The sequence below is a fragment of the Haliotis rubra genome, unplaced genomic scaffold (genome assembly GCF_003918875.1).
Source record: "Haliotis rubra isolate DU_JTF1 unplaced genomic scaffold, ASM391887v1 Scf9, whole genome shotgun sequence".
Taxonomy (NCBI): Eukaryota; Metazoa; Mollusca; class Gastropoda; order Lepetellida; family Haliotidae; genus Haliotis; species Haliotis rubra.
This window is the reverse complement of record NW_025767634.1, coordinates 1,454,009-1,481,632: the sequence shown is the minus strand read 5'-3', so window position 1 is coordinate 1,481,632 and position 27,624 is coordinate 1,454,009. Positions and strand designations below refer to the sequence as shown.

At 39.3% G+C, this 27,624-nt stretch overlaps 2 protein-coding genes and 1 long non-coding RNA gene across 3 annotated transcripts in view; 2 read left to right on the top strand and 1 right to left on the bottom strand.

The window, feature by feature from the left end:
- Positions 1–493: 493 nt before the first annotated feature.
- On the top strand, positions 494–11,413 carry LOC124263827 (suppressor of SWI4 1 homolog). The gene is made up of 10 exons (XM_046698552.1): positions 494–613; positions 2,104–2,274; positions 2,927–3,250; positions 3,687–3,763; positions 4,521–4,628; positions 5,685–5,798; positions 7,168–7,311; positions 7,807–7,940; positions 10,134–10,196; positions 10,599–11,413. Exons 1-10 carry the CDS (start codon positions 596–598, stop codon positions 10,982–10,984), a joined length of 1,539 nt encoding a protein of 512 aa, XP_046554508.1. The 5' UTR covers positions 494–595; the 3' UTR covers positions 10,985–11,413.
- Positions 8,416–27,197, bottom strand: LOC124263828. Its single transcript, XR_006894964.1, has 3 exons — positions 27,183–27,197; positions 24,381–24,385; positions 8,416–8,659 (listed from the first exon to the last, which is right to left on the bottom strand). It is a non-coding gene; the product is annotated as an uncharacterized LOC124263828 (long non-coding RNA).
- The window catches only part of LOC124263826 (sodium-coupled monocarboxylate transporter 1-like), a 30,182-nt gene continuing 25,738 nt past the window's right edge, over positions 23,181–27,624 (top strand). The window contains exon 1 of the mRNA XM_046698551.1: positions 23,181–23,469. The gene's annotated coding sequence lies outside the window, so the exon portion shown is untranslated. The remainder of the gene's footprint in view (positions 23,470–27,624) is intronic.

Sequence of the window (27,624 nt, the reverse complement as noted above, 5' to 3'; positions counted from 1 at the left end):
TCAATGCTTCCTGGGGTACTTATCATCTGAATAGTCGAAATAGTTTTTACACTAATTAAAGCAAATAAAAATCATATTTTTCTTACAGAAACAGAAACCTCGTACTGATAACATTGTATAATCTGTTAATAGTAATGTAATGTAGCTTGTTGCAGTATAGCCTGTTTGTGTGGCTACTGTCCATTTAAAGCTGTCAAAATCCGTCCATCTGCCATTGCCATCATTTTACATTTAATGCAACATAACACCTTAAGGAATTTTTTAAATAGTAAAAGACATTATGAAAAATAAATACGGCTTACATTGTCAGAAATCCAAAATAACTCTGTCCCTTAAAATATTCATTCATTCATTCATTCATTCATAACAAGAAAGTGCGCTAAAGGTGGCGGAAGAAGCCGAGTGTTGTCGAATATGAACTGCCTCGTCTATCGAATCGAGTTTAACGGTCGCTATGGAGTGTTCCGATTGTAATTGTCATGCGCACTGTGCATTTCCGAGGCATTACTTCCGGTCCGGACCACTATGTCTGCCATGTGGTCGTTGTTTTGATTGTTGACATTCACATTAGGCACAAGCCAAGTCATTTCTCATCATGGGAAGAAAGAGAAAGGTACGGTCTCACGAAGAATCCATATGGGAAATAAACGTGGCGATTGAGGGGCACGCCGGTTTCACGAAACCGTTAGCAATTGTCCAATTGCATCTACATGTAGTTGTTCTGTGCAGACGATAGTCTGTAAAAGTGTAATATTTGGTGACGTTTAGAAGTTGTGGTGCCATACCAACGAAGACAGGGTTAAATTAAGGTTTGAAGTATCTTATAAAGCAACGTTGCTTGCTTTACAAAGCTGTTTTTTCTTTGTTGTTGGGGAAGGGGGCTCTGCGGTTTACATCGCGGCTCTCTGCCAGGTTGTTACATTCAGGTTGGGGAAACCTACGATCGGCCTATAAATAGGCCAAACGGGATATTATAGGCCGTTCTGCCTTATTTGCTATTGGCCGATCGGCCATAATTATGTTATTTATCAAATAAATTTAAAGTGGTGCATTTCCGCACGAGGATATTAACATCATTCAAGTTTTGATGTCCTAAGGCTTTCATTCAAACCCTTTTGCGAATTTTCATCACATAATAAAGGAGTTTGGAAATTACTAATTAAATTATAACTCTATAATATTTTTTGACAATTTTCACTGAAAATTAATGACATAAATATCTATGCAAAATTGTGTTCTTAATGAAACATCTTTTCCTGAACATGGTATCAATTTCCATTTTGTCCAAAAACCTTTTTTTTCAAGCTGAGGTGGTCCATTAATTCTATGATCTATAAAACCATTTTGTGCAGAAACTGATAGTTTTTTAAATAATTAGAAAAATGTTCAAATATAGACCGATCGGCCTATAGCAAAATAGGCAGAACAGCCTATAATATCCCGTTTAGCCTATTATAGGCCGATCGGTAGGTTTCCCCAACCTGACATTTTTGTTACCGGTACCTGAAAAGATACTTCAAGCCGAAAAGTATGGAAACGTCTTGTGTGGTCAACTAACTACGTTCAGTAGCATGTACTGAAAGTGAAACCTGTATCACTAGCAACTAACCATGACTTCACCGTTTTCAGGTTACTGTGGTCCACTGAAATTTTTATATGCTTTATGTTTATATATACCTGTAATATAATACAACGTGTCAACCACAATACCCATTCCTTTTCATCTCCTCAGTATCCTCAAAGTTATGAACATCCTTGTGTTTTGTTATCTGTGGTGTTTGTGTGTCACATGATGATTTATTTTGATTGCTATTATGACTAAAGCCGACAAGAGAGCCCCACAAGAAACCCAGAGCCATGTGTGTGTGAATAATAAATGAATGAGTTTAGTTTTACGTTGTTTTTGAGCAATATTCCAGCAATATCACAGCAGGGGACAACAGAAAAGGGCTTCACACATTGTACCCATGTGGAGAATCGAATTGTGTCTTCGATGTGACAAGCGAATGCTTTAACCTTTAGGCTACCCCACCGCCCCGTGCATGAATAACCTGAAGCATGATAAGCTTTCATTAAAGTTTTAATGTTTATCATATTTTTCAGCACGGCAATTCTCGGAAGACACAAGCCATTCATGAAGAGACACAAGATGCAGTTTATAAAACTGCTCCTCACTCCTTCGTGTTTCACAGAGGGAAGGTGGGTGTGACAGTGAGGATGTTGATACAAAACCTGAGGCAAGTGATGGAGCCCTATACAGCCAGTAAACTTCAGGTGGGTCTCATTTAGAGGAATTAATAAAGCATTGTTGATCAGATCTATCAATAAACTTCTTTTGTTTCTCATTTTCTGTTATTTTTAAAGAATTGTTCACAACATTTCATAATTGATTCACGTCATCTGAACATTTCTGCTATGTTAGTTGCTTAGTTATGATTATCTGAATGCTTAAATGCATGGTGCTCAATAATATGTTTACTGCAATAATGGGAAGGAAGCTGTCCCGACATGATGGTTTATCACAACAGTTCAACGACCATGTGACCTGAACATGATAAAGAGGCTACTGAGCTCTTCACCTATTAAAGATCTTTTTGTATGTAAGGGAGGTAGTTGGATGTAAGATGTAATAAATGCAATGAATTGAAATCCGCATTGTTCATTTTATTTTAAATATGCCTGTGTTGATTAAACAGTTTATTATAAATTTTGTCACTTAAACATCTCTTAAATTGTTACTGCCAAAGTTTTCTTGTTGATAAAATGTCTGCTAATAAACTCCATGCTTGAGCATGATAAATTTGTCTAGAATCTTTTGCAATATTTTATGATCACCTTATCCTTGTAAGTATGATAAGATCCTCTTTCAATTTTATTAATGAATTATTAGCAAAAACTCGCATCATGGTGATAATTTTCGTTGCAGGTTCGTAAAAACAACGTTTTGAAAGACTTTGTGAGTGTGGCTGGTTTGTTGAACATTTCTCACTTTTTAATTCTCTCCAAAACGGACAAACATATTCAACTGAGAATAGGGCGTGTCCCCAGGGGCCCTACATTGACGTTTCAAGTGAGAGAGTTCTGTTTGAGCAAGGATGTGTTATCTGCTCAGAAGAAGCCAGATTTAAGTGGGAAAGTGTTCAACCACCATCCATTGTTGGTGATGAATGGATTTACAGGCGACGAGAAAAGCACTCAACTCATAACAACAATGTTCCAGAATCTGTTCCCTTCCATCAATGTTAATAAGGTATTGTGGTTTTGATTCAATGTTTCAGTCATATGCATGATAAGGCATACTGATGTATAAAGAGTGCCCCACATGGGTACAATGTGTGAAGCCCCCTCCATGATGTTGCTGGAATATTGCTAAAAGCAGCTTAAAAACATACTCACTCACTCACTCACTATACACAGTGAAGTTATGGTAGTGGTTAATGTCATAATTAATTGCAGGTTGTCCATCCATAACTGATATTCAAGACAATTATTAATTGTACTGTAATCAATAAATAAATACATGACATGTACGTCAGCACTGATTGGTTTTGAGTCATGTTTGAATATGCTAAATATATAGCTTAAAAATCACCTCTGTGGTTTGGGTTGAAGGGAGTAGCATTCATATTCAGGGTGTTCATACTTTCAATGATTCAGTAATACATTGTCATTATTGTATGATGCAGGTAAATTTGAATAACATCAAGAGGTGTGTGTTGGTGAGCTACAACCCAGAAACAAAACTCATCGATTTCCGGCATTAGTAAGTATCATACCTCCTACTTTGCTCAATGTCATACACCCAAATTGTTGTGTTTGCTTTTGATAGGAAACGGTTAACTGAAGAGAACTGTTCATTTGAATCACATATTTGTAGTCAAAATTTACAACTTGCTTAAGTTTTGGACTTTACTATCTAACTGATGTGGCATTGGAGTAATTGAGAGGGATGTGAAGAAGTAGACTATGCTGGGGAAACTGGCAGTCCGTGTACCTACATGTATAGGCACTAGTCAATTCCAACAAGGCTGTAAATATTTTCAACAAGGAGCTAGTTACTTTCCACAGAACTATTGTTATTTCATACCAGACACCAGTTATTTCCCCAAAAGCACCAGTTATTTCCCACATGGCACTAACTATGACATGTACACGATCTAGACATGTCTGCAAATCGCTACCAGGCCAGGGACCATAGCACATCTCTGAAACACAGAGGCAGTTGGGTAGCATAGTGGTTAAAGCGTTTGCTCGTCATGCCGAAGAACAGGGTTCGATTCCCCACATGGGCACAATGTGTGGGGCCCATTTTTGGTGTCCCCCACCATCATATTGCTGGAATAATGCTAAAGTGGCGTAAAACTAAACTCATTCACTCTGAAACACAGCTGACTTAATTAGCATGATTACTATCGTAGTCTCTGTTGTAATGACAAAGGTTTTGTGTTCAAAATGTAATGGTGCATGCAAAATGATGAAATTGTTACTGAAAGTGAAGAATGCTATTCCCTTTCTTCCAGTACAATCAGCCTGACCCCTGTTGGGTTGACTAAAGGTGTCAAGAAACTAACCAAAACACAACTTCCCGATCTCGGCAAGTACAATGATATCAGTGAATTCATTGAAAGGTGAGGAATTCAGTGCCTGTACCTCTCATTTCTGGCTTCTGTCCCTTTCTATAGACACTCTTTGTAGTTTTAAAAACTTAGTTCTTGAAACCATGGCAACAAATGCCATCTATGTTTCATTGGAACTGACATTGGTTCATAATTAATCAAGTATTCACAAAACGTAACATGTTATATTTGGGATTACACTTTCTTAGTAAAGTACGAATTCTAGTACTTTTCTTAGTTGAACCATAACCCGCTCAGCCACCACGACTTCCACAAAAATGAAAGTCGGACAACTGGTAGTCTAGACTGCGGACTTTGTGTACCCCTCTGATAAGTGTTAATAGGCACGGCTCCCACGGCCGAAAGCTATGATTACACAATTCCATTTAGAAAGTGATCAAATGTAACATGTTATTTTTGTGAAAGTCGCAGGGCTGAGCGGGTTAGGCGGCTGACTTTGTGTGCTGGCGATTAGGAGCCTGACTCTGAGGGTGTGGGTTCGAATCCCAGATGGGTTCAACTCAAAAAAGTACTAGAATTTGTACTTTACTAAGAAAGTGTTATCCCAAATATAACACTTTCTAAATGGCATTGTGTAATCATATTCACAACACATCCAATTGAAATAGTCCAGCTGTCACCATCTCACAAGATCAGCCTGTGACATTGATAATTGTGGTCCCTTTTACTTTTTAATGTGTTGACATTTTCTGTCCATTTCAATAATGTTCAATTTATAGCAAAAGAGAAGCACTGACAACTAGTTGAGAATTATATCCATCAAATGATACAAGTCAGTGATGACTGCTGTCATTGGACTTCCCTTTGTTGTCAGCACAATTTAGTAGTCTCATTATCCCAGACTAGCTTGAATATAGAATGCTAGCTATAAATGCCAAATAGCTTTTTGTTTCGACTTATGGAGTGTTTGGGTGATTAATTAGCAAATTAAGAAATACATGAACCTGAACACTTTGGTTATAAATTCAGCATCTTGGCACAATTAGCATGTTTATCATATCATGAACAGTAACCTTATTCACTGACTCTTATGGAATTGTGATTCAGGGGAGGTAACTTGTCTGAGAGTGAAGGTGAACAGGATGGTCCACACAATGAAGTAACACTTCCACAACAGCTACATGGCCGTGGGAACCTCAAGGCTGGACAGAGTGCAATCAGGTGAGTGACTAGCAGGAGACATATCATCAACAAAGGAGGATGGAAGGACTTGTTGATTATCAAGCGTTTAGCCTTAATTCATGGCGAGATCACCTGTTGTGTGACAATACACTTGTAGGTATCTCATCTTTTCCTGAAACGTATCTCTGAGAAAGGTGTGCACTTAAGTGACAGGTCTCAGCAGTCATGACAAAGATTATTATCCAGCCTCATGTAAGAATGTCGAGTTTTGATTGGTTCACATGACTCTGATAAAATACCATGTACACCCGTCACGATCCGCGATCCGGAGTACAAAAGTAATATTATCCCGCCACGCCTTGGTGACCACGCAAAGTGAGAAAAGCGTGCATCGCCAAGCCTTTAGTAACGTGCGCTGCATTGAGGTCAATCGATCAGCTGTTGTCAACATGGCAGCAAGGAAACGTTTTGCCACAACAATTGAGAATGAAATTGAAGCAAAACATTCGGCTAGATAAATGCGTTATCACATCATGTCGAGGGAAATACAGGGTTTTATCAGTCCCTCGTAAGGTTGTATACAAGCTTACTCGGGACTGATAAAACCCCGTATTTCCCTCGACACGATGTGATAACTTATATAGTCAGTGGTCGAATCATCAGCTCTCAGTGTTATACACCTAATATGGGAGTGACTTCCTTTTTCCCTTTTGAATTAAGATAATGTGCAAAGTTTACAATTAAATACACTTGTACTCAAAAACAGTATCTAACATTGACTCATTTAGTCCTGTGTATCCGTTCTATCATTTCAAATAACTTTGACCTTTTCCCAACCTGAGCTTCATTTTGAATTTACCCATGAAGATACGGGTTAGAATTGGTCTTGAGTAACCCATGCTAACTGGATCGGGTGGTCAGACTTGCTGACTTGGTTGACACATGTCATCATATCCCAACTGCGTAGATCAAGGCTCATGCTTTGATCACAGGATTGTCTTATCAAGACTTATTTACACACCGCCACCATATAGCTGGAATATGAGGGGCAGTGGGGTAACCTAGTGGTTCAAACCTTCGCTCATCACGCCCTAGGCCCGGGTTCGATTCCCAACATGGGTACAATATGTGAAGACCATTTCTGGTTTCCCCCGCCGTGATATTGCTGGAATATTGTGAAATAAATAATAAATAAAGCGAAATCTATCTCACTCACTCACTCACTGGAATATGACCGAGTGCTGCGTTACAAATTCATTTCAAAACACCTGAAGCTGCAAATTCACCAGATTTTCTGGCTATTATAATGATTCTATACAGGGTGCAGTTATAGGACTGGAATATTGTTAAGTGCTCCTATAACATGCTACAAACAAACAAACAATATTGTTATCGTCTATGTGTGCAGACTGAAGGAGATTGGTCCACGCATGACACTGGAGCTGGTGAAGATCGAGGAGGGTCTGTGCGAGGGAGCAGTCATCCATCACAGCTTCATCCACAAGACCCCTGAAGACCTCCTGGCTGATAAGAAGAAGAAGGAGCTCAAATTGTATGTCTGAGATTTACCAATTTATAGTTTTCAGGATAGCAGCATAACCACGTTTAAAGTTTTCGCTCAATACACCAACGTAACCAATGGTCTGGGTTTAATACACCAAACTGCTGCATTATTTGAAGCTGAATTCTAATACCCCCTGTTGTGATATTGTAATTTTGCTGACAAAGGTGTAAAATCACACTTATTATATGTATCATTCCAGTGTATGGGACTTTTCATATATTATTGGTGTGTAGCTCAGATAATTGGGATGAAGAGTTTGTGGACAGAGTGTTTGCCTCTGAAATTCTCAGGTTTGATTCCCATGGGTAAAAGTGTAAACCCCATTTCTGGTGTCCCTGGTGTGATAATATTGGAATTGTTATTTTTATTTAAATGCCCACTCCTTTCATCATACTATGTTTGTTCATAAATCTTGTAGTGCTTGTATTCTGCTTTACTTAGAACATTTTACAGTTTTCCTTGATTCTGACCTTGACCTTGCAGAAAGTTAAAGCAGTCTCGTCAAACGAAGCAGATGCAGAACGTGAAGAAGAAGGAGAAGCTGAAGGCAGAACAAGTAAAACAAAGTGTGGAAGGGATGAAGAGGAAACAGGCAGCAGAGCAGATGAAGGAAAATGGTGAGAGTTGTGTCCCCTTGTGCAAGATTAGTTGGCTCAAACATTTCATCGAGAGTTAAAAGCTATGACATTATAACAGTGGTGAGACTGTAGTTATCAGTTAGTGTTTTATGACATGGCATTACATACACACCTTACATTTCACAAAGCAATCATAGCACTTAGGTGACTCCCATACTTTAACATAGACTAAGATTGCCCTGTGAAATGGGGCCCTGCTCTGATCCCTGGTCTAACCAACCTATGCTTATCATACATCAATCAATCTGTATTTCTTGTATTGGAAGCCACAGGCCCATTCTACATTTACAATGGACTATAAGAGAGTATATACAATGTACAATATAAACAATAACATACGGTTTGGTTATGTTACAATTAAACAAATGACTGTCTAAGACGCATAGCTTTATATACATACACTGCTAGATTTTTTTAAGTTTCTGGATTTATTCGTGACATTAACGTGTTAAATTTATGTACAGTAGGATTCAAATAGTATTTCCATGGCAAAAGTAAAGACCTCAGATCTTGGTATACATTACATTCTAATAAAAAATGGTGTTCGTCTTCAATATATCGTTCTTTGCATAGAAGACATTATCTATCAACTTTAGTTTCATTAGCATATCTGCCAGTTTCAATTCAAAGCCGGTGTGAAAAACATCTAAATTGAGCAAACGCAGCCCTGAATTTTGAAATAGTGAGTTCTTTGAAATCTCACAATTGATGATTGTTTCATTACCAACAAACAATCATCATTAAAAATGGGTTAGCGTCATTTTTCAGATTTTCCTATCCAGGTTGTTATTGCAGATATGTATAACATGATGCAACTTGCTACTTACAGTGATGACTAATATATCATGAACATAAACTTCCTGAGTCAAGAAAAATGCAGTCATGACTTTTCAACAAGTGAAGTGAGTTTTCTAAGAATTAAACATGTTTTCAGGCCCTGACAACTTCTAAGATATGTTCCATCTCCAAGTGTTTCAAACACTAAAACAATAGTGACAAAATCATTTGTGTTCGATTATGAGAAAATGTGAATGATTGTTTGGTGACTTGGTCACTGCGACCAATGTTCGATTATTTCAATTAATCGGAACACCACTAATGACGAAGCTGTGATACGATACATATCCAGTTAATATGGGTGCCATTCATCTGTATCACGATACAGTACGTTTGTTTGAAAAGTTCATAGTTTCTCCGTTCTTGCGTGTTAATCACTAACTTGAAATAGGGGCTTTGGGATAGCCTAGTGGTTAAAGTGTTCACTTGTCATGCCGAAGACCCGGGTTCAATTCCCCACTTGAGTACAATGTGTGAAGCCCATTTCTGGTGTCCCTCGCCATGATATTGCTGGAATATTGCTGAACGCGGCGTAAAATCATACTCACTCATGCCCTAACTTGAATTATGTGTTTTTAAATTTTAGACAGTGAAAATAGCATATCTTTGGGGAGAAACATATAAGCTTGAAGCACCGCGCACATTCTGCTATATAGAGGAGAAAATACTGGGGAATCTGCAAAACCTGGTTCTTATACAGTTTGTCATTATTCATATATTTTATTTCAGTATAACTTGTAATGTAATAAATTATGATTTATTGTGATGCAGGCATTGTTAAAAGATCATTCGCAATACAGTACTGGATTTCTGCAGGTCATTACTAGGTCAGATGCTGTGACTTTGTAGATCGCATATTTCCTACAGAGAACAAACATTACATACAGTGTTTTGAGGACAGCTGAGGCTACAGAAAATAGCTTGAAATGTTACCCAATATCAGTTATACAATGTTTTATGCTGAAAAAATATATGTAAAAAGTTAGTGGCAAAAGGCGATATCACTGATAGACTATGAGGCCACAGGCTATGTTATTTTCTAAGGGAAATAGATTGACTGACATGACAGTATTTTGCAGTCACAATAAAAATGGGCAGGCCAATTTAATTTTGTGTTTTACAGAGCATGTCAGATCTGGAACCCACTTCCATGATCCAAATTGAATAATTTTCTAATTTACCTTGGCAATGATATCTTGACTGATCTGATCATATTTGTCATGATTATAATATGTCAGGTAATAATATGTATCTATTTTTGGCATGGAAAGAGAAGTTTTCAGACACTTCAATTTTGTTTTCCGTTTGTTACATGCCATTGATTATCTCCCTTAGATGATGAGAGCGATGATGATATTGCCCACTACAGGAAAGAGGTTGGAGCCAACCCTGACAAAGGTGGGTTATCTTGATCTTACACAAGCAATATCTACTGTGGAACAGAGTTTTGGATAATAAAGTATTATTGAAACTGGCTTTATATGCCAGCTTCACTCTGATCTGCCCTTCACTTGATTATTATTATCAATATTTTGTTTTATTTGGGATGTAAGGGCAGTGTGGTAGCCTAATGGTTAGAGCATGCATGTTCGATTCTCCACATGAGTACAGTGTATGAAGCCCATTTCAGGTGTCCCCAGCTGGAATACTAAAAGCAGCGTAAAACGCAACTCACTTTTGATGGCACTAAACAGGAGGGACCTGAACGAATAAAATTTATTTTTATGTGTCCTGATATATTGCCTCAGCCTACATCCCCTCCCCTTCCCACCATTCACTTACTCCTGTATCTGTTGTCAGATCTGTTCCCCAGCCAGGGCAAGAAGAGGAAGAGGTTGGACAGTTCCGATGTTCCCACAAAGAAACTGAAGAAGAGTCCTGGTAAAAAGGACAGCAAGCTGAAACCTAAGAAAGTAGCTCCACCTGGCTTCAGCAAGAAGCAACAAGTGGCACAACAGAAGAAGAGGAAGGAGATGCGGAAGAAGATGGGTACGAAGAAAGAGAGTCAGCCGGGACGGAAGAAGAACATGATGCCGAGGAAGACGGGACCGGGTGGGAAGACAGGATCAGGCGGGAAGACAAACAAGGGGGCAGGAGGGAAGAAAATGGGGACGCTCAAAGAAAATGGGAATGTCGAAGAAAACAGGATCGAAAGGAAGCAAGGTGAAAGCTGGCTTCAAACCTAAGAGGAAAAGTGGAAGATAGCCGATTGTCATTTGTGGGCAGGGGGGATTGTTAGCTTGTTTTCATGTGAAGATGCACATAGAGATATTTGAACATTCAATAAGTTTTTAAAAAGGTTTCAAATGAAAGAATTGTTAAAATTGTTATTTGAGGAGTTACTTAAAATAAGTTAGACAGCATTACTTGATCATTTTTTCTTGCAAATTAATATACTAAGATAAACTTTATTAAGAATTTTGAGAAACTGAAATAAAACTGAAGGATACACTGACAGTTAAGCATCAGTATTGACTATAATGTAATGAGGACATATTGGGATCTTGATAACTGTCATGTAGTAATCCCAAATGGTTACAATTGTTTTCATTGTCGCTTTGCCTCATTGATTGTTTTGATGGAATACATGGGAACGGATAAATTTTATATTTGAACCATATTGTTGATATTTCTGTTGATGTTGCCCTAGTTAAATCGGCAAGTTTAGAACTGTAACTTGTCACTCGGAAGTCCAGGTTCAATTCCCCTCATAGGACACAATGTGTGATTGCTATTTCTGGTGTCCCATACTGTTGATCACTGGATTGTCTGGTCCAGACTTGATTATTTACAGACCGCCGCCATATAGCTGGAATATTGCTGAGTGCGGCGTAAAACTAAACTCACTCACTCACTCATTTCTGGTGTCATCCATTGCTGGAATATTACTAAATGCAGCATTGAAGCATATTCTCCCACTCATGGGTCGGTGGGGTAGCCTGGTTGTTAAAGTGTTTGCTCGTCTTGCAGAAGACCTGGGTTCGATTCCCCTCATGGGTACAATGTGTGAAGCCCATTTTGGGTCCCCCTGTGATATTGCTGGAAAACTGCTAAAAGCGGAGTAAAACTAAACTCACTCACTCATTCATGGTGACAGCTTGCAATAGTGTCCAAGAGTGTTGATCTTTGCTCCTGGTTTAAATCACTGGATTGTCTGGTCCAGACTGGATGTTTTGCAGTTTAGCCTTGCTTCAAGTCTCTTCACAATGTTTCAAATATTGTCTGTACATATTCTAAGCCTGTGTCTGTTAAAGACAAGCTTCATGTGTCGTTTATCTTGCCTATGCTGCTCTAGACCTATTACCACATCTAGACAATAGATACATAAATTACCCAGTAATGTACCATACACTTAATTCAGATCTGAACACTATAAGGTCCGAAGATACCTTTATCAAACACATTTTTCATAGGATTTCAAAGAGTTGTTAATTTAGCAAATGTTCTCAGTCACGTGACTGCAGCTACATTTTGTTCAATGTACACAGATGTTCCATGGGCCACACCGAAATACTGAGTATACCTTTATGTTGTGTTCATTTGACTTCATGTATTGATATTAAGCTAATGCTGAGTGGTTCAGCCAGCCAAAGCCTAACTTGCAGGTTACCACAGTTGTTTTCTTCAACCACGAACATGCCAAACTAATGAGTCTTTAAAGGCATTAGTTTTGCTGATGAAAATGCCATTACCTCGGCAGACCAACAGATCACTGATCACGTAGTTGACGAAGCTGGAGTAGCCACTGTTGCCGCAACAGGGTTAGGGTGTACAGGCGGTGAGTCGGACAATATGTTGACGCGTGTATTGTTCAACGTCGACAATTTGGTGGAGAAGGCGTCATGGTATGGGTAGACATCACATCTCATGGTCGGACGCAACCTGTCATTGTCAATCTGACAGGTCTGCGCTACAGGGATGAGATAATTGCTCCTCATGTGCAGCCGTTCATTCAAGGACACAGACGTAACTTCACGCATCATCAAGGCAAAGCCTGTCCACAGATAATACAGTGTTATATGAGATTTCCTGAGACAGCAGAACATTCTGGTACTCCCCTGGCCAGCTGTTTTTCCGCACCTGTCCCCTATCTAGCACGCTTTGTGTCGTCTGTGCGTCGTCGTTGTCAAGCCTGTATGAACGCCAATGGTGGACACACATGATACTGAATTTGTGAACTAACTATTGACACAAGGGTGTGTCACGATGCCCAGTGTCAAATCATACATATTTCGATATTATCCCGTCAGCAGTTAAACAGTGATTAAGGAAAACACCACAAATCATGTTATTATCTTTTTGTATTTAAAAATGGCATAACATCAAATAATACACAGTTGCTTTATTCCAGTAGTATACTTGTAAGTCTCGGCTGGTCAGTACTTGGAACACTAAATACACGAATCCACGTCGGTAGGACAAGATCCAACCTTGATCTCAGTTGGCAAACCGCTGGCTGTGACCTCATCACAGCCGTAAAATTCCAACACCAGGCTACTCAATTTAATTTTACGCTGATGTCATGTTTCAGACAACGCGGTTACCGCCCCTACCAGTAAACCCTGTGAGGTAAATGTGTGTCACCGGGTTGCGTGATGGGATGGGAGTTACGATCATCGTAGCACTAATAAAGTCTTAGGTCTATGTTAGAGAATGGGAGTTACGATCATCGTAGCACTAATAAAGTCTTTAGTCTATGTTAGATAATGGGAGTTACGATCATCGTGGCACTAATAAAGTCTTTAGTCTATGTGAGAGTATGGGAGTTACGATCATCGTAGCACTAATAAAGTCTTTAGTCTATGTTAGAGTATGGGAGTTACGATCATCGTAGCACTAATAAAGTCTTTTGTCTATGTTAGAGTATGGGAGTTACGATCATCGTAGCCATAAGAACGTTTAGATAAAGTGGGCCCAGGACGAAGTTAAACACCATTCCGAATAAAGCAATACACAATCACCTTTCGCCCAACTTATAAACTGATCATAATGAATAATTCTTTTCAAAACCATGTTCGATCATTCACACGTGATTTCGAACTTAGACCACTAATTACTCTCGCAAGTCATGGAAAATTTAAGCATAGGCACCATCTGCAATGTTAAAGTTAGACTAAGGTTTAAATTTTGATAGTAACAAATAAACCCATTTAGATTGAAAAGGAGCAGGTTAGATGGGGGATCCTAAATCTGGGGAAATCTAGACTTGCTTCATTTAGGGCTTTGTCATTACAGGGAGGGCTTGGCAGTAGGGAAAATAATGTGGTTCAGGGACTGTGAGACAGACTATGTTAAGTACGCAGGCCCCCAACCGGACACGCAACCCGGTGACACACATTCACCTCACAGGGATTACTGGTGGGGGCGGTGACCGCGTTATGTCTGAAACATGACTTGAGCGTGAAATTAAATTGAGTTGCCTGGTGCTGGAATTTTACGACTGTGATGAGGTCACAGCCAACGGTTTGTCAACTGAAATCAAGGTTGGATCTTGTCCTACCGACGTGGATTCGTGTATTTGCAGTCCGTTTAAGACAAAATGATACCAATGAATTGCAATCTAACACAAAAACAAATAGACGTAAAAGAATCAAACCAAAGCGGACTGCATTAAACACAACAGACCAACTCTAGAAAAAAATTGCATAATTTGTGTCACAAAAATAAAAAAGTTGTTTTAGAAACTGTCATCATTTATTTGTGCGTTTTCCCAGTTTGTTACAAGGGCGCATTGGCTACTAAAGGAACAGCGCGAAAATTTTGTCTCAAACGGACTGGAGTGTTCCAAGTACTGACCAGCCGAGACTTACAAGTATACTACTGGAATAAATCAACTGTGCATTATTTGATGTTGTGCCATTTTTAAATGCAAAAAGATAATAACATGATTTGTGGTGTTTTCTTTAATCACTGTTGACAGGATAATATCGAAATATGCATGATTTGACACTAGGCGTCGTGACACGCCCTTGAAGAGATCTGGTGTCAATAGTCAGTTCACAAATTCAGTATCATGTGTGTCCACCATTGGCGTTCACGCAGGCTTGACAACGACGACACACAGACGACACTAAACGTGCTAGATGGGGACAGGTGCGGAGAAACAGCTGACTAGGGGAGTACCAGAATGTACTCACGCGCACTTTCTCAAAAAGCTGTATATCCGCCCCTGATGTATCGCAGACTTATCAGACAGCCTTTGACAATGACAGGTTGTGTCCGACCATGAGATGTGATCTTCCCCCATACCATAACGCTTTCGCCACCAAACTGTCGACGCTGAACAACGCACGCGTCAACATATTGTCCACCTCACCGTCTGTACACCCTAACCCTGTTGCGGCAACAGTGGCTACTCCAGCTTCGTCAACTACGTGATCAGTGATCTGTTTGTCTGCCGAGGTAATGGCATTTTCATCAGCAAAACTAATGCCTTTAAAGACTCATTAGTTTGGCATGCTCGTGGTTGAAGAACACAACAGAGGTAACCTGCAAGTTAGACTTTGGTTGACCGAACCACTCAGCATTAGCTTAATATCAATTCGTCACGATATGGCTGAAATATTGCCGATGTGACGTTAAATCTTAACTCACTCACTCACTTAATATCAATAAATGAAGTCAAATGAACACAACATAAAGGTATACTCAGTATTTCGGTCATGTGGCCCATGGAACAATTGCGTACATTGAACAAGATATACCTGCAGTCACGTGACTGACGACATTTGCTAAATTAACAACTCTTTGAAATCCTATGAAAAATGTGTTTGATAAAGGTATCTTCTGACCTTATAGTGTTCAGATCTGAATTAAGTGCATGGTACATTACTGGGTAATTTATGTATCTATTGTCTAGAATTGGTAATAGGTCTAGAGAAGCAAAGGCACCGCAGATAAACGACACATGAAGCTTGTCTTTAACAGACACAGGCTTAGAATATGTACAGACAGTATTTGAAACATTGTGAAGATACTCATGTTACATATTACAAATACCATAGAAAGTTAGCTCGTCATGCCGAAGAACAGGGTTCACTTCCCCACATGGGTACAATGTGTGAAGCCCATTTCTGGTGTCCCCCGCCGTGATATTGCCAGAATGTTGCTAAAAGCATCAGAAAGGAAAATAATATGCGGTTGAGAGACTGTGAGACAGACTATATTTCTATTCGAGAAAAAATTCAACTGATGGTAATTCAAGTGAACTATATATTGATAAACAGCCCGCTCTTGTACCTACTGTCGGTCAATCGGTTAAACAGCCCCGCTCTTGGACTAGTTTGTCTCACAGGTACTAGAACTGCATTATCTTCCCTTTTTGTAGTGCTGAAGCTCTATATGAGGCAAGTCCACATTTCCTCAGGTTCTGAGACCATCTCAGTGGTCTCCTTTTCAATTGTAAATTTCAAAGAAATTACTTGTTTCTATCAAAATTTTATATATTCAAAGACGAAGCATCAGTCTTCTCTTAGACATTCTGTCGGTCAATCGGTTAAACAGCACCGCCCTTGGATCTACTGTCGGTCAGTGGCACCGCCAGTATTCCCATTACAGCTTATCAACACGGTTGTGTTATGTTGATCTGTCGGGGGAATTTATTTCCTGACCATAACAATCTTGAAAAAGGAAACCCGAGTACGCGCCAAAGAGGTTAATCTTAACTATAGTATCATAAAATAACAAACTTGGTTGAAACATTTATTAATAGCACCAAAAACCTGATTATTGTGGCGACCTTTTGCTCATGTGAAGTATATTAATTGAACTAGGATCAGCGAAAAAGTTGCTACCCCATCCTTCTGGTGTGGCCTAGAGAGCGCAGCCCTCCAGTATGGTTGGGCAGCGCCGATAATAGGGTCAAACGATTGTATCCAAGAGAGGGCGATATGGGGCAATGTGTAATGGAAGAAATGTTAAGATAATTTCCACCTGGCACAGTTTCTCTTTCTACTGTTATATGTCTTGACGTTTAGCAGAGACGCTCTTGTTATAGACACAGTTTACTTTGGAGAAGTAGGTGAACACTGTACCTGAACATGTTTTATACACAGGACCCACTCAGTCAAGAACTGAAGGTTTCTTCATGGGCAAAGGTGGCATAGACCATTAGCTGTTGATGCATCTGTTGAGGAAGCTCCATCATATGTACAAAGGCTGAAAGGTTTTAAATGAAATCATGATCTTGACTTAATGGCTTCGAAACGAAACGGGGGCGGTGGGGTAGCTTAATGGTTAAAGCGTTGGCTCGTCACGCCGAAGATCCGGGTTCGATTTCCCACATGGGTACAATGTTTCAAGTGAAAACATTGATTGCACAACAGTCTCGTTTCCTGCTGACTGGGTTCCGTCATTTTGCGCAACTTAGTACAATAACCAGTCCAGAATTTTGAGACCAACTCATTCAAATGGATTTATAAATATTAATCAGTATTATTTGATATGCCTAATCACTTGTATATTGCAACACTACGCTCCTTCTAATCCTTGCAAACACGTCGTGCAGCGTGCTCTGTCGTACAGCGTGTTCTGACAAACGGAAATCTTGAAATCGCGGAAATCTCAAAACGAGGCTCGGCTACCAGAAAAGTTTGGCGGTCTGGTACGGACTTGATATTTTATCAATCACATTGCACGTTACAAAAATACACTTAATAGGCGCAAAGAACACATAACAGGTGTAACCAGTGAGCCAGATGAATTGTGAATCATTGTACGACCACTTCGAACAGGGGCAGTCTGTGACGTCTTAGTTAACGACATGCTGCCTAAACCTCGACATAGCATATAGAAATACTATTGTTTAAAACTTTAAAACTAAAATCAATTTGTAAATACCATTTTCTTATGATACAAGGAAGTGGAATTCGGCGTAACCATAGTTGTCTGTAGTGTCTCTTTTCACTTTCACACGAGGAAATTCGTATCGGCTGAAAAGTAGGTCATTGTCTGAACTGGTTAATGAGACTCATGTTTCGGTTTTTAGCCCATTTCTGGTGTCCCCTGTGATATTGCTGGAATATTGCTTAAAGCGGTGTAAATCTAAACTCACTCACTCAGGACTTTCAATAATGTGCAACAGTGCAATTTTCAATAATGTGCAACAGTGTCACTTTCAATAATGTGCAACAGTGCCACTTTCAATAATGTACAACAGTACAACTTTCAATAATGCGCAATGTACAACTTTCAAAAATGTGCAACAGTGAAACTTTCAATAATTCGCAACAATGCAACTTTCAATAATGCGCAACAGTGCAACTTTCAATAATGCGCAACAGTGCAACTTTCAATAATTCACAACAATGCAACTTAATCATCCTGAAGTTTCAAAAATAAAACTGAGTAAACCCTCAGTTGGTGTTTGTGAGTAAATACAAACTCAACACCCATCTCAATGCCTATAGTCCCCGTTCATTAAATGAACGTGGCCAGCGTTGCCGAGATCGGGATTGTATTTCGGGAGTCATCAATATTACAATCGGGTATATATTTTTTACAGCTTTTAAGTTTTATTGACATCTTAAAGAGGCTGTAAATAATGCTGTTGTTAAGAAATAAGCTACTCGTGGTCGTTGTTTATGGTACAATAAAACCATACAGGGAGACTAAGTGTTTTATTTCATTCCTAATGGTTATTTCTCCTTATACAAGCACCTTCATCGTGATAGTGTAAGTAGCTACTGAAGGTATATATAAACGGACAAGTCAGTCATACATCACTCTGTGGCCAACTGACAAACTCACTGTTTATTAACGCAGGTAGGCAACGTGTACTGTTTTGTATCTTAACTGCATGGCTGTATTTTGGGTAACATCTACAAGTTTGTATGACCTTGACCTTCATACCTTCATGATTGTTTTAGATCTTTTCGTGAAATACTAACTTGAATTCATTATGTTAACACTTAATTATGTTGTGTCCAGCGGAATATGCATGCTGCTAACATAGTATGTGTCTTGTGTGAATAACCAAGTCAGGTGAGGTACTGTTGCGTCTTACGTAATATGCACAACTACTGTTATATAGATGTCTTGTGTGAATGTCACCTCAGGTGATGCAATATTGTCATTACCATAGTATGTGTCTTGTGTGAATGTCACCTCAGGTGAGGTTCTATTGTGCCTAATGGAATATGCAATTTGTCATTAACATAGTATGTGTCTTGTAAGAATGTCACCTCAGGTGAGGTTCGATTGTGTCTAACGGAATATGCAATTTGTCATTAACATAGTATGTGTCTTGTGTGAATGTCACCTCAGGTGAGGTTCTATTGTGTCCAACGGAATATGCAATTTGTCATTAACATAGTATGTGTCTTGTAAGAATGTCAGCTCAGGTGAGGTACTATTGTGTCAAATGGAATATGCATTGTCACTAACATAGTATGTGTCTTGTAAGAATGTCAGCTCAGGTGATGTACTATTGTTTCCAGCGGAATATGCATTGTCACTAACATAGTATGTGTCTTGTAAGAATGCCAGCTCAGGTGAGGTACTATTGTGTCAAATGGAATATGCATTGTCACTAACATAGTATGTATCTTGTAAGAATGTCAGCTCAGGTGAGGTACTATTGTGTCAAATGGAATATGCATTGTCACTAACATAGTATGTGTCTTGTAAGAATGTCAGCTCAGGTGATGTACTATTGTTTCCAGCGGAATATGCATTGTCACTAACATAGTATGTGTCTTGTAAGAATGTCAGCTCAGGTGAGGTATTGTTTCTATTGTCACTCAAATGGAATATGCATTGTCACTAATTGTCATAGTATGTGTCTTGTAAGAATGTCAGCTCAGGTGAGGGTACTATTGTGTCAAACGGAATATGCATTGTCACTAACATAGTATGTGTGTCTTGTAAGAATGTCAGCTCAGGTGAGGTACTATTGTTTCCAGCGGAATATGCATTGTCACTAACATAGTATGTATCTTGTAAGAATGTCAGCTCAGGTGAGGTACTATTGTTTCAAACGGAATATGCATTGTCACTAACATAGTATGTGTCTTGTAAGAATGTCAGCTCAGGTGAGGTACTATTGTGTCAAATGGAATATGCATTGTCACTAACATAGTATGTGTCTTGTAAGAATGCCAGCTCAGGTGAGGTACAATTGTGTCAAACGGAATATGCATTGTCACTAGTAAACATAGTATGTGTCTTGTAAGAATGTCAGCTCAGGTGAGGTACTATTGTGTCAAATGGAATATGCATTGTCACTAACATAGTATGTGTCTTGTAAGAATGCCAGCTCAGGTGAGGTACAATTGTGTCAAACGGAATATGCATTGTCACTAGTAAACATAGTATGTGTCTTGTAAGAATGTCAGCTCAGGTGATCTACTATTGTTTCCAGCGGAATATGCATTGTCACTAACATAGTATGTTTGTATGAGTACTCAAGTCCTCTGAATGTAATTTGCCGTATGATTAATAATAATGGTCCTGCTGTGTATAATTCAATGTGTATGCGCGGATCATTCTGTAATCTATATGTTCATCTGACCTTCCTCATATATATTTATTAAATGAATACATGAATACGTGTCATGTATTCATGTCGTCCAGCTTCTAAATGGATTTCAAGAACTATATTTATTAAACACCCATTTAATCTTAGGATAGTAATACAATGCAGCCAGCTTAGGCGACTTCCGTACTGCTGTTCGATTTCCGTATTGCACGGCTGTCGGATCTACTTCACTTTAAAACCATTTTAAATACGGTGTGATCTCTACACATGAACTCGGATATGTTATGTTGTGAGGTCAACTCCTACCATGACATCTTCTCGTGTAATACATAAGGCTGTGCAATATAACCGGTTTACCGGTATTTACCGGTTCAGTCATCAAAACGATACGTATTGCGATACGCTGATTGAAAACCGGTATTTTGACATGCGTTAGAAAAACTTTGTAACACACGGAAATCTTCGGATATATCCGTTTTTCACACCGGAAGTCATGCGATTGTTGTAAAATGGTGACACCCAACAACGAACAAATACTAGGACAAAGGTTTAAGCATGGCAGCATTTGGGTTGAAAAAGTTCACGGTTTTTATTTTGTCATGATTAAAAGTTGTTATTAAAGCTTAATCGAGCATTGTGAATTTGTTGTGTTTTTGCTTTATAATAAAGCATTAACGCGATTATGAGTCATTTTTTGTTAAAAGAGACTTCATGCAATATATTGCAATACATATCGCAATATATGATTTCGCATCGCAATATATCGCAATATTAAAATTATCTGCAATACCCACCCCTAGTAATACATAAGGTCCAAATGCTCTAGTTTGGCGTTCTATATCTGTACATCTGTAGTTGATGTGAATCTTTTGGGGACCACAGGCGTCCCTGTCCTCTCAGTTGAACACGCTAGAAACCCGTGATGGCTCGACTTCCGGTTCGTGCTGACTGGTTCTGGATGAACACCATACACGTGCCCATAGGTTTCACCAAAACGTTAAAACGTCGGAGAACAGAATATTGCTAAAAGCGGCGTTAAAACCCAACTCGCTCATGATCAGACACTGTAAACATTCCACAACTGTTTCTAAGCAATCCCTTTTGACTGCTGAATTAGACACACTCTGTGGCTGACTAATAGACTCACTGTTAATTCACTGAGGTTTTGTGTTAATATGGGTTTGTCGTGTACAGCAGAGCCTCTGCTTAGCGAGTTGATCTCCTGCATGGAGCTTATTATATACTGAACTGCATATTTGAACATTAAAATGAATATTGAACCTGAAATAAGGTTAGTTATAAGTGCGAAATAAGTTACCTTTCTCTCTTTCTTTGTCGTTAAATACAACACAATATTGACGCGATATGACGGCAATAATAAATCTATGCCAGACAATCCCGTGATTGACGAGAGCCTCGATTCACGCAACATAAGACGACATATAGACATATAGACATTCAATCAGTGAAGTCACCTATTGCGTCGAGACAAGTATATAGGTTGTTTGGGCTTATATTCCTGCCCGGAATCTCCATGGGTGAATAAATCACAGCTGACTGGGTAAACTAGTACTGATAACTGTGTTTGTTCTCGCTGTGTCATGGCACTGATAACACTGATAATTACCGATCAAACAATCGATCCATAGCAGTTGGCAGCTGACAAATCAGAACACCAACTCCGTCCATATGCCCGATAAGCTACAACACATCACCAGAACAGATTAGGCAAAATACTCTTCCAAAGATTTTGTTTCACCCCCAAACGCTTGTAGGTCCTTGTCAGATTTTGCTTAACATGGATCAACCTGATAACCTCGTCTGACCCTGGATGACGGAGGAGTATCAAATGAATCCCAGCTGCCAACAAGAGTTGCCCAAGGCGTATCTATAGGTGAAGGTTACACTGAACAAAGTGGACACACGAAGTACCTAGCCATGAAGGACAATATCATTTACCCTCGAACTCAAACACATTGTGCTACATTTTGCCAAACAGGGACAGGTGAATGACCTTCTGTTGCACATGCAGGTAAGAATGGCATTTTTAATATAATGTGTAGTTATTTCCGTTATTTATTTTTAAGATATTCATTCAAGTTTAAAATTATCATTTTGATAGTATCACATTTAATTAAAACTTGTGAAACTCTGCAAGTGCAAATAGATCTTCTTTGTGATAGGATCCACATGTGTATCCTGTCGAGAAACCAATACGTGTTTGAAGAGAGCAATGAGTAAGTGAGTGGCTTTGGTTTAACGCCGCTTTTAGCAATATTCCAGCAATATCACCAGACACCAGAAATGGGCTTCAAACATTGTACCCATGTAGGGAATCGAACCCGGGTCTTCGACGTGACGAAGTGAGCAATGACCCCTCGTTACCAAATAGGCAGTGTAACGGGCGATTTTGAAACTTCTAAAGCGGTGTCATCTATAACCCCAATTTTGCGCATGCGCATGGTGTAATGTGTACTTGCAGCTTAAATTAAGAACAAACTCATTCACATGTCAATGATATGTAGCTTGGTAAAGTTAAACACTCGATGCATTAAACTTCAGTTAGTTTCTGAAACTATTTCGGAAATCAACACTTCACGTAAATGAATTCGTATCTCTTGGATGTATATTTTTATGTTTCCCTGGCATGTAAATATATACAGAGGATTTCTTTCTTTTCGGTTACATCAAATCTTGTAATCCTGCATCATCTAAACAGATGGGTTGTTTCTACGCTCCGCAACGCCAGAGAACGCACCCAGTAATAAATGAATAAATGTATGAATGTATAGCCTTGGTGAGGCTGCTGGCGAGTTTTATCGCCTTGCCGTACCATATCCATTATCCCCTAAACGTCTTAACAGTTTGAGTGTTTGCCCAACCTCTTCGTCAGCGTAATAGGACGCTCAACTCTGCTTCGACTTTAGCCCTTTCGTAAACTTTTTGCTTCGGACAGACATTTTCACACAAGGATAGTGAAACCTTTGATGCGGTTGAGCTTCTACAAGTTCGTTTGGCCTGGAAGCGAATGTGGCTTTCTCTTTGACTTAAGCGTGTTTATATCCCCGGAAAAAAACTAGCGGCGATTTGAGGTATGTCAAATTCCTGTTCGCAGGAAGTGTTCTCAGTCTATATTTAGCCAATGGGAATCTGCTCAGAGGTGCCTCATTGGGAAGACTCTCGTCGGTACACGCGGTAAGATTGAACATTTTCCTTTATCATACCTCCGATGCAAACCCTCACTGTACTTTGCTATGCATATAGAGATGTATGTTCTTGAATTCGAAATCGGCGTTCTTCGTGTTAAACTGTTGTTGTAATCTAACGCGTGTTGAACTGCAGAAACACGTGGGTGTACACAAACAAAAGAAAGGGTTGACCTATTTGTGCTACGAGTTCTCGTAGTTACATGGGTCAGTATGTTTTTGTGTGTACAGTTATGTGAACCATCAGTGCCGTGTTTCTTTAAATCTCAACAATGTCTTCAAACACAGGTACCGTGTTCTTGACTGCGATTCTTGTGTTTCTACACGGCTGAACTAAGTGGACGTAGATTGCACTAAACACTGATGATAAAAAGTGAGAGGAAGCACTTGGGCCACTTAGCTTCACCACCCAGTGCAATGTGATATAGTTGGCAATGGGCACAGAGTGTCATCAGTTATAGAAGTGATATGACGAACGCTGCATTACTCAGTATGTTATTTTATTTATGAATCAATCTAAAACAAAGTGTTCTTTCATAATTTCCCTCTTGCAAGCTATTTTGAGTTATATTTACACGAAGTGTGTTCCTTCAGATACATTAATGTATAACGATTAGGTAGCTGACTCTGGTGGTGTGGGTTCGAATCCCGGATGGGACTAAACCAACAAAAGTACTCGAATCTGTGATCCCAAATATAACATATGTTTAATGAATCTCCAATTGCGTCCCTTTGTTTTTTTATATTTGTTGACGTCATCGTAGAGTGTTTACCCCACTTCTGGTCGTATACCACCCCTACAGACTGGCGTTGTCAGGACAACGGAGTTGATTTGCATAGTACATGTTATGAATGTATTCACAGTAATGTTCGCAAAGCACTGCTTCACAATACCACTACACAATCTTCCAATAACTTCTTAATTTCATAATTAGCCCAATCATCGTTCTAAATTAATATTGCTCTTCAGAAACAGTATTTTATTTCAAAAGCACCAAATGGATGTTATAACGTGCCGTGTGAATTAAGAGTCATTGAGTAAACGCATGTTTCAGAATACCTCGGTGATGAAATCTGACGCCCGTGTGTCAGAGCACATCAGAAACGATGACATGAGTCGTGCTGAGAATTCAACCCCCCGGCCCAACATGTGTTTTTTTAAGTTGACAGCGTAAGCTTTCCTGGAAATTTCACCCCACCCCAGCATGGGCCGCGATGAGATGGGATTAAAGTATAAGGTTTGCCCTCGTCCAGCGACTTGTCACTTCTCTGTACTTACGCAATGTCAGAAGTATGTCATGTCATAAGTCTTGACCTCATCACACGGCCGTGTACAAGGTTTGGCCTACATTGCGACTGTTTAGGCCTCTGTGTTATACAACTTCAATGTGAACAACCTGTGGCCAGATGTTGTGAGGTGTTGACAAGAATTAAGTGTGACAGTTGAAAGCTTTAGTATATGCAGATTTGTCAGCTTCTTTGTGAGTATACATAGCGAGCTGTCAGCTGGACACTTGAACCAATTGGGTACCAATTTGCGAATCATTATGTTTTTATTTATACAGCTCTTATGTGAGAATTTGTGATCGCAGAATACCCCGCCCTTTGCCAAGAGGTTGTTCCCACGCTTGGAAAGTACTTTAGTCTGATTAAACAACGGCCTGTTGAGATGGTTGAAATCGTAAATACTTTCTAACACCGTGTAATGGCATAAAAAGAATTCTACTTGATTCCCTTTCTCTGTCTCCATGCAATATATGTCACAATGACGATATTTCGACGGATCACACAAACGTCGAAGATTTACATCCCCGTGAAGATCCGGGTTAGAATTGGTCTTCAGCAACCCATGCTTGTCGTAAGAGGCGACTAACGGGATCGGGTGGTCAGGGCTCGCTGACTTGACTCACACATGTCATCGTATCCCAGTTGTGTCGATCGATGCTCATGATGTTGATCACTGGGTTGTCTGGTCCAGATTCGATTCTTTACATACGGCACCGTATAGCTGGAATATTGCTGAGTGCGACGTTAAACAACAAACAAACAAACAAAACAAGCAAACAAATAATTACAATCTCAAGTAGTCGTTGTTCAAAGAACAGGGAACAGTCTAATCCGTCTGACTGTCACTTAGACTTGCACAAGTCTCTAAGGTAATAATGAATAGTTTAAATGATAATTTCTAAAAAATATAAATAATAGACTGGCGTCCTTAGATTATAAAGCTAAAAGGAGCAAGTCTCAATTTCAACGGGTCTTAAAACTCGGGGTTTTTTTAGTGTGTTTTTTTTCTAAATTATACAGTTCCAGAGACCAAGCGTTTGTGTCGGAAGCCTCGCAATAAGTTTCCGATTTCCATAGCCCGCCCTGAGACGGTACGGAGCAGTTCCGTTGGTGCAAAACGGTAATTGATAACGAGACCGAACAGAAATAGGCTGACGAGTCACGTAAGGTTATATACTCACAACCTCGATTACATGTTACCGGCGTGAGGGGGGTTTGTACCACCAAACTCGCAGGTTGTAATCACGCCAAGCTGACATTTTGATTTAAATGATCAGTTTCAAGCAGGTGTCAAGTACATGTACTTTAAATTTGTGCTGTAAAGCGGTTTTTTAACGAATATGCATTGGATATTTCCCCCTGCTAAACTATACGAGGAAACCGCGTTAACTTCCAAGTATCATCGAAATTCTATCGAGGTTTTCACGCGAATGTGTTTTGTTATGATAAACATTCTGTATTAGGAATAGCTCTTATATTTAGCGAGCTTTGCGGGGTATCCTATATCAGCAATAAAGGTTATATTTAGCCTTTAGGATCCTAAACACCTAAAACAGTCAAGCATGATAACCTCTTTCTGGGTATACGAAGCAGGTTTTCTTCAGTGTGTATGAATATATTACATCACGAGGCCTGTGATTAGTCAAAAGGACAGCGATAACATGAAATATAGTTCTGGCTGAAACTTGTGTTTTAGATAATATTTCTTATTATGATGGATCCGATCCTATCGTCGACATAGGCGATGCTAGGGAGCTGATAAACACAAGTCTTTTAGAAAAAGCATGGCCCTTGATGTGTGAAGCAAACTGGCATTCATTTGATTACATTACATGTTACAAGAAGCCAAACATTCCAAACACTTAATTAAATCACCTAGCATTGCGCCAAGGCTGTACTGAATGCTAAGCAAATGGATGTATGGTAATTCTATGATTTATAGAAGCAAGGGTAGATAAGCAGACAGTACAGTCTGTTGGATGGACAATGTGCTCTTTTTATTCATATTTTTTTAGAAAATATCATTCAAACTATTAATTATTACCTTAGAGACTTGTGCAAGTCAATAAATCACAGAACGATGCTAACTGGCAATCATAATACTGGTGAAATGTGCAGAGAGGAGATTCCATTGGTTCGTTTTAAAATCACGTTCTAATTTAGGTCTCCCAAACTATGCATATCACTCAATAGGTAACTTAAAACATGAAACGTGGCGTTTAGTGTAGCTTATGTGAACAGGGTGGTCCACGTCTTGTTTACCAAATGATTCTGGAATGGCACGATGATCGGCTTTTCTGTGACCATTTGACTGAGGATTCTGGGCATATAGAATACTTCACAATGTATGGCAAGCAAGAAAGTGCATACATATCCCAACATATAAACGGGATATTATGAACTAGACGTATGGACATTAACAAAATGAATAATTGTGTAGAGCATAAGTACCAACTAGTATGATGGCGTTTTCTATTCTCGCGGTACTTACGGATATCGGCTGAAAAAATAACACAAACAATTTTTATCGTATGAATGCTTCTTGTTTTTAAGTGAAGGGCCTTCTCCTCTATCATCTGCATCTATCACCTGCTAGATCCATCATGTGAATTACCCTTTGTGAGCCCGGTGATAAACAATGCCATCCGCCATTGACGACATGAGGCTTCTCCCATTCTCGGGGTATAACGAGAAAGTAACGTTGTGGAGTGCATGGAAGAGCAATCATGCCGGAAAGGGCGGGGAAAAGTTATGACATGTCCAAGTTGGTATAAACTCACCAATATTCGTGACATTGCAAGATTTTGATCACTCGCAGACTTGGTCCACTTCCTAGTTACCGGTCGGTAAGGTTAAC

Coding starts and splice junctions, on each gene's coding strand:
- LOC124263827 (XM_046698552.1), top strand. Junction 2,275..2,926: donor ATACAGCCAGTAAACTTCAG/GTGGGTCTCATT, acceptor TTTTCGTTGCAG/GTTCGTAAAAACAACGTTTT. Junction 5,799..7,167: donor GCTGGACAGAGTGCAATCAG/GTGAGTGACTAG, acceptor CTATGTGTGCAG/ACTGAAGGAGATTGGTCCAC.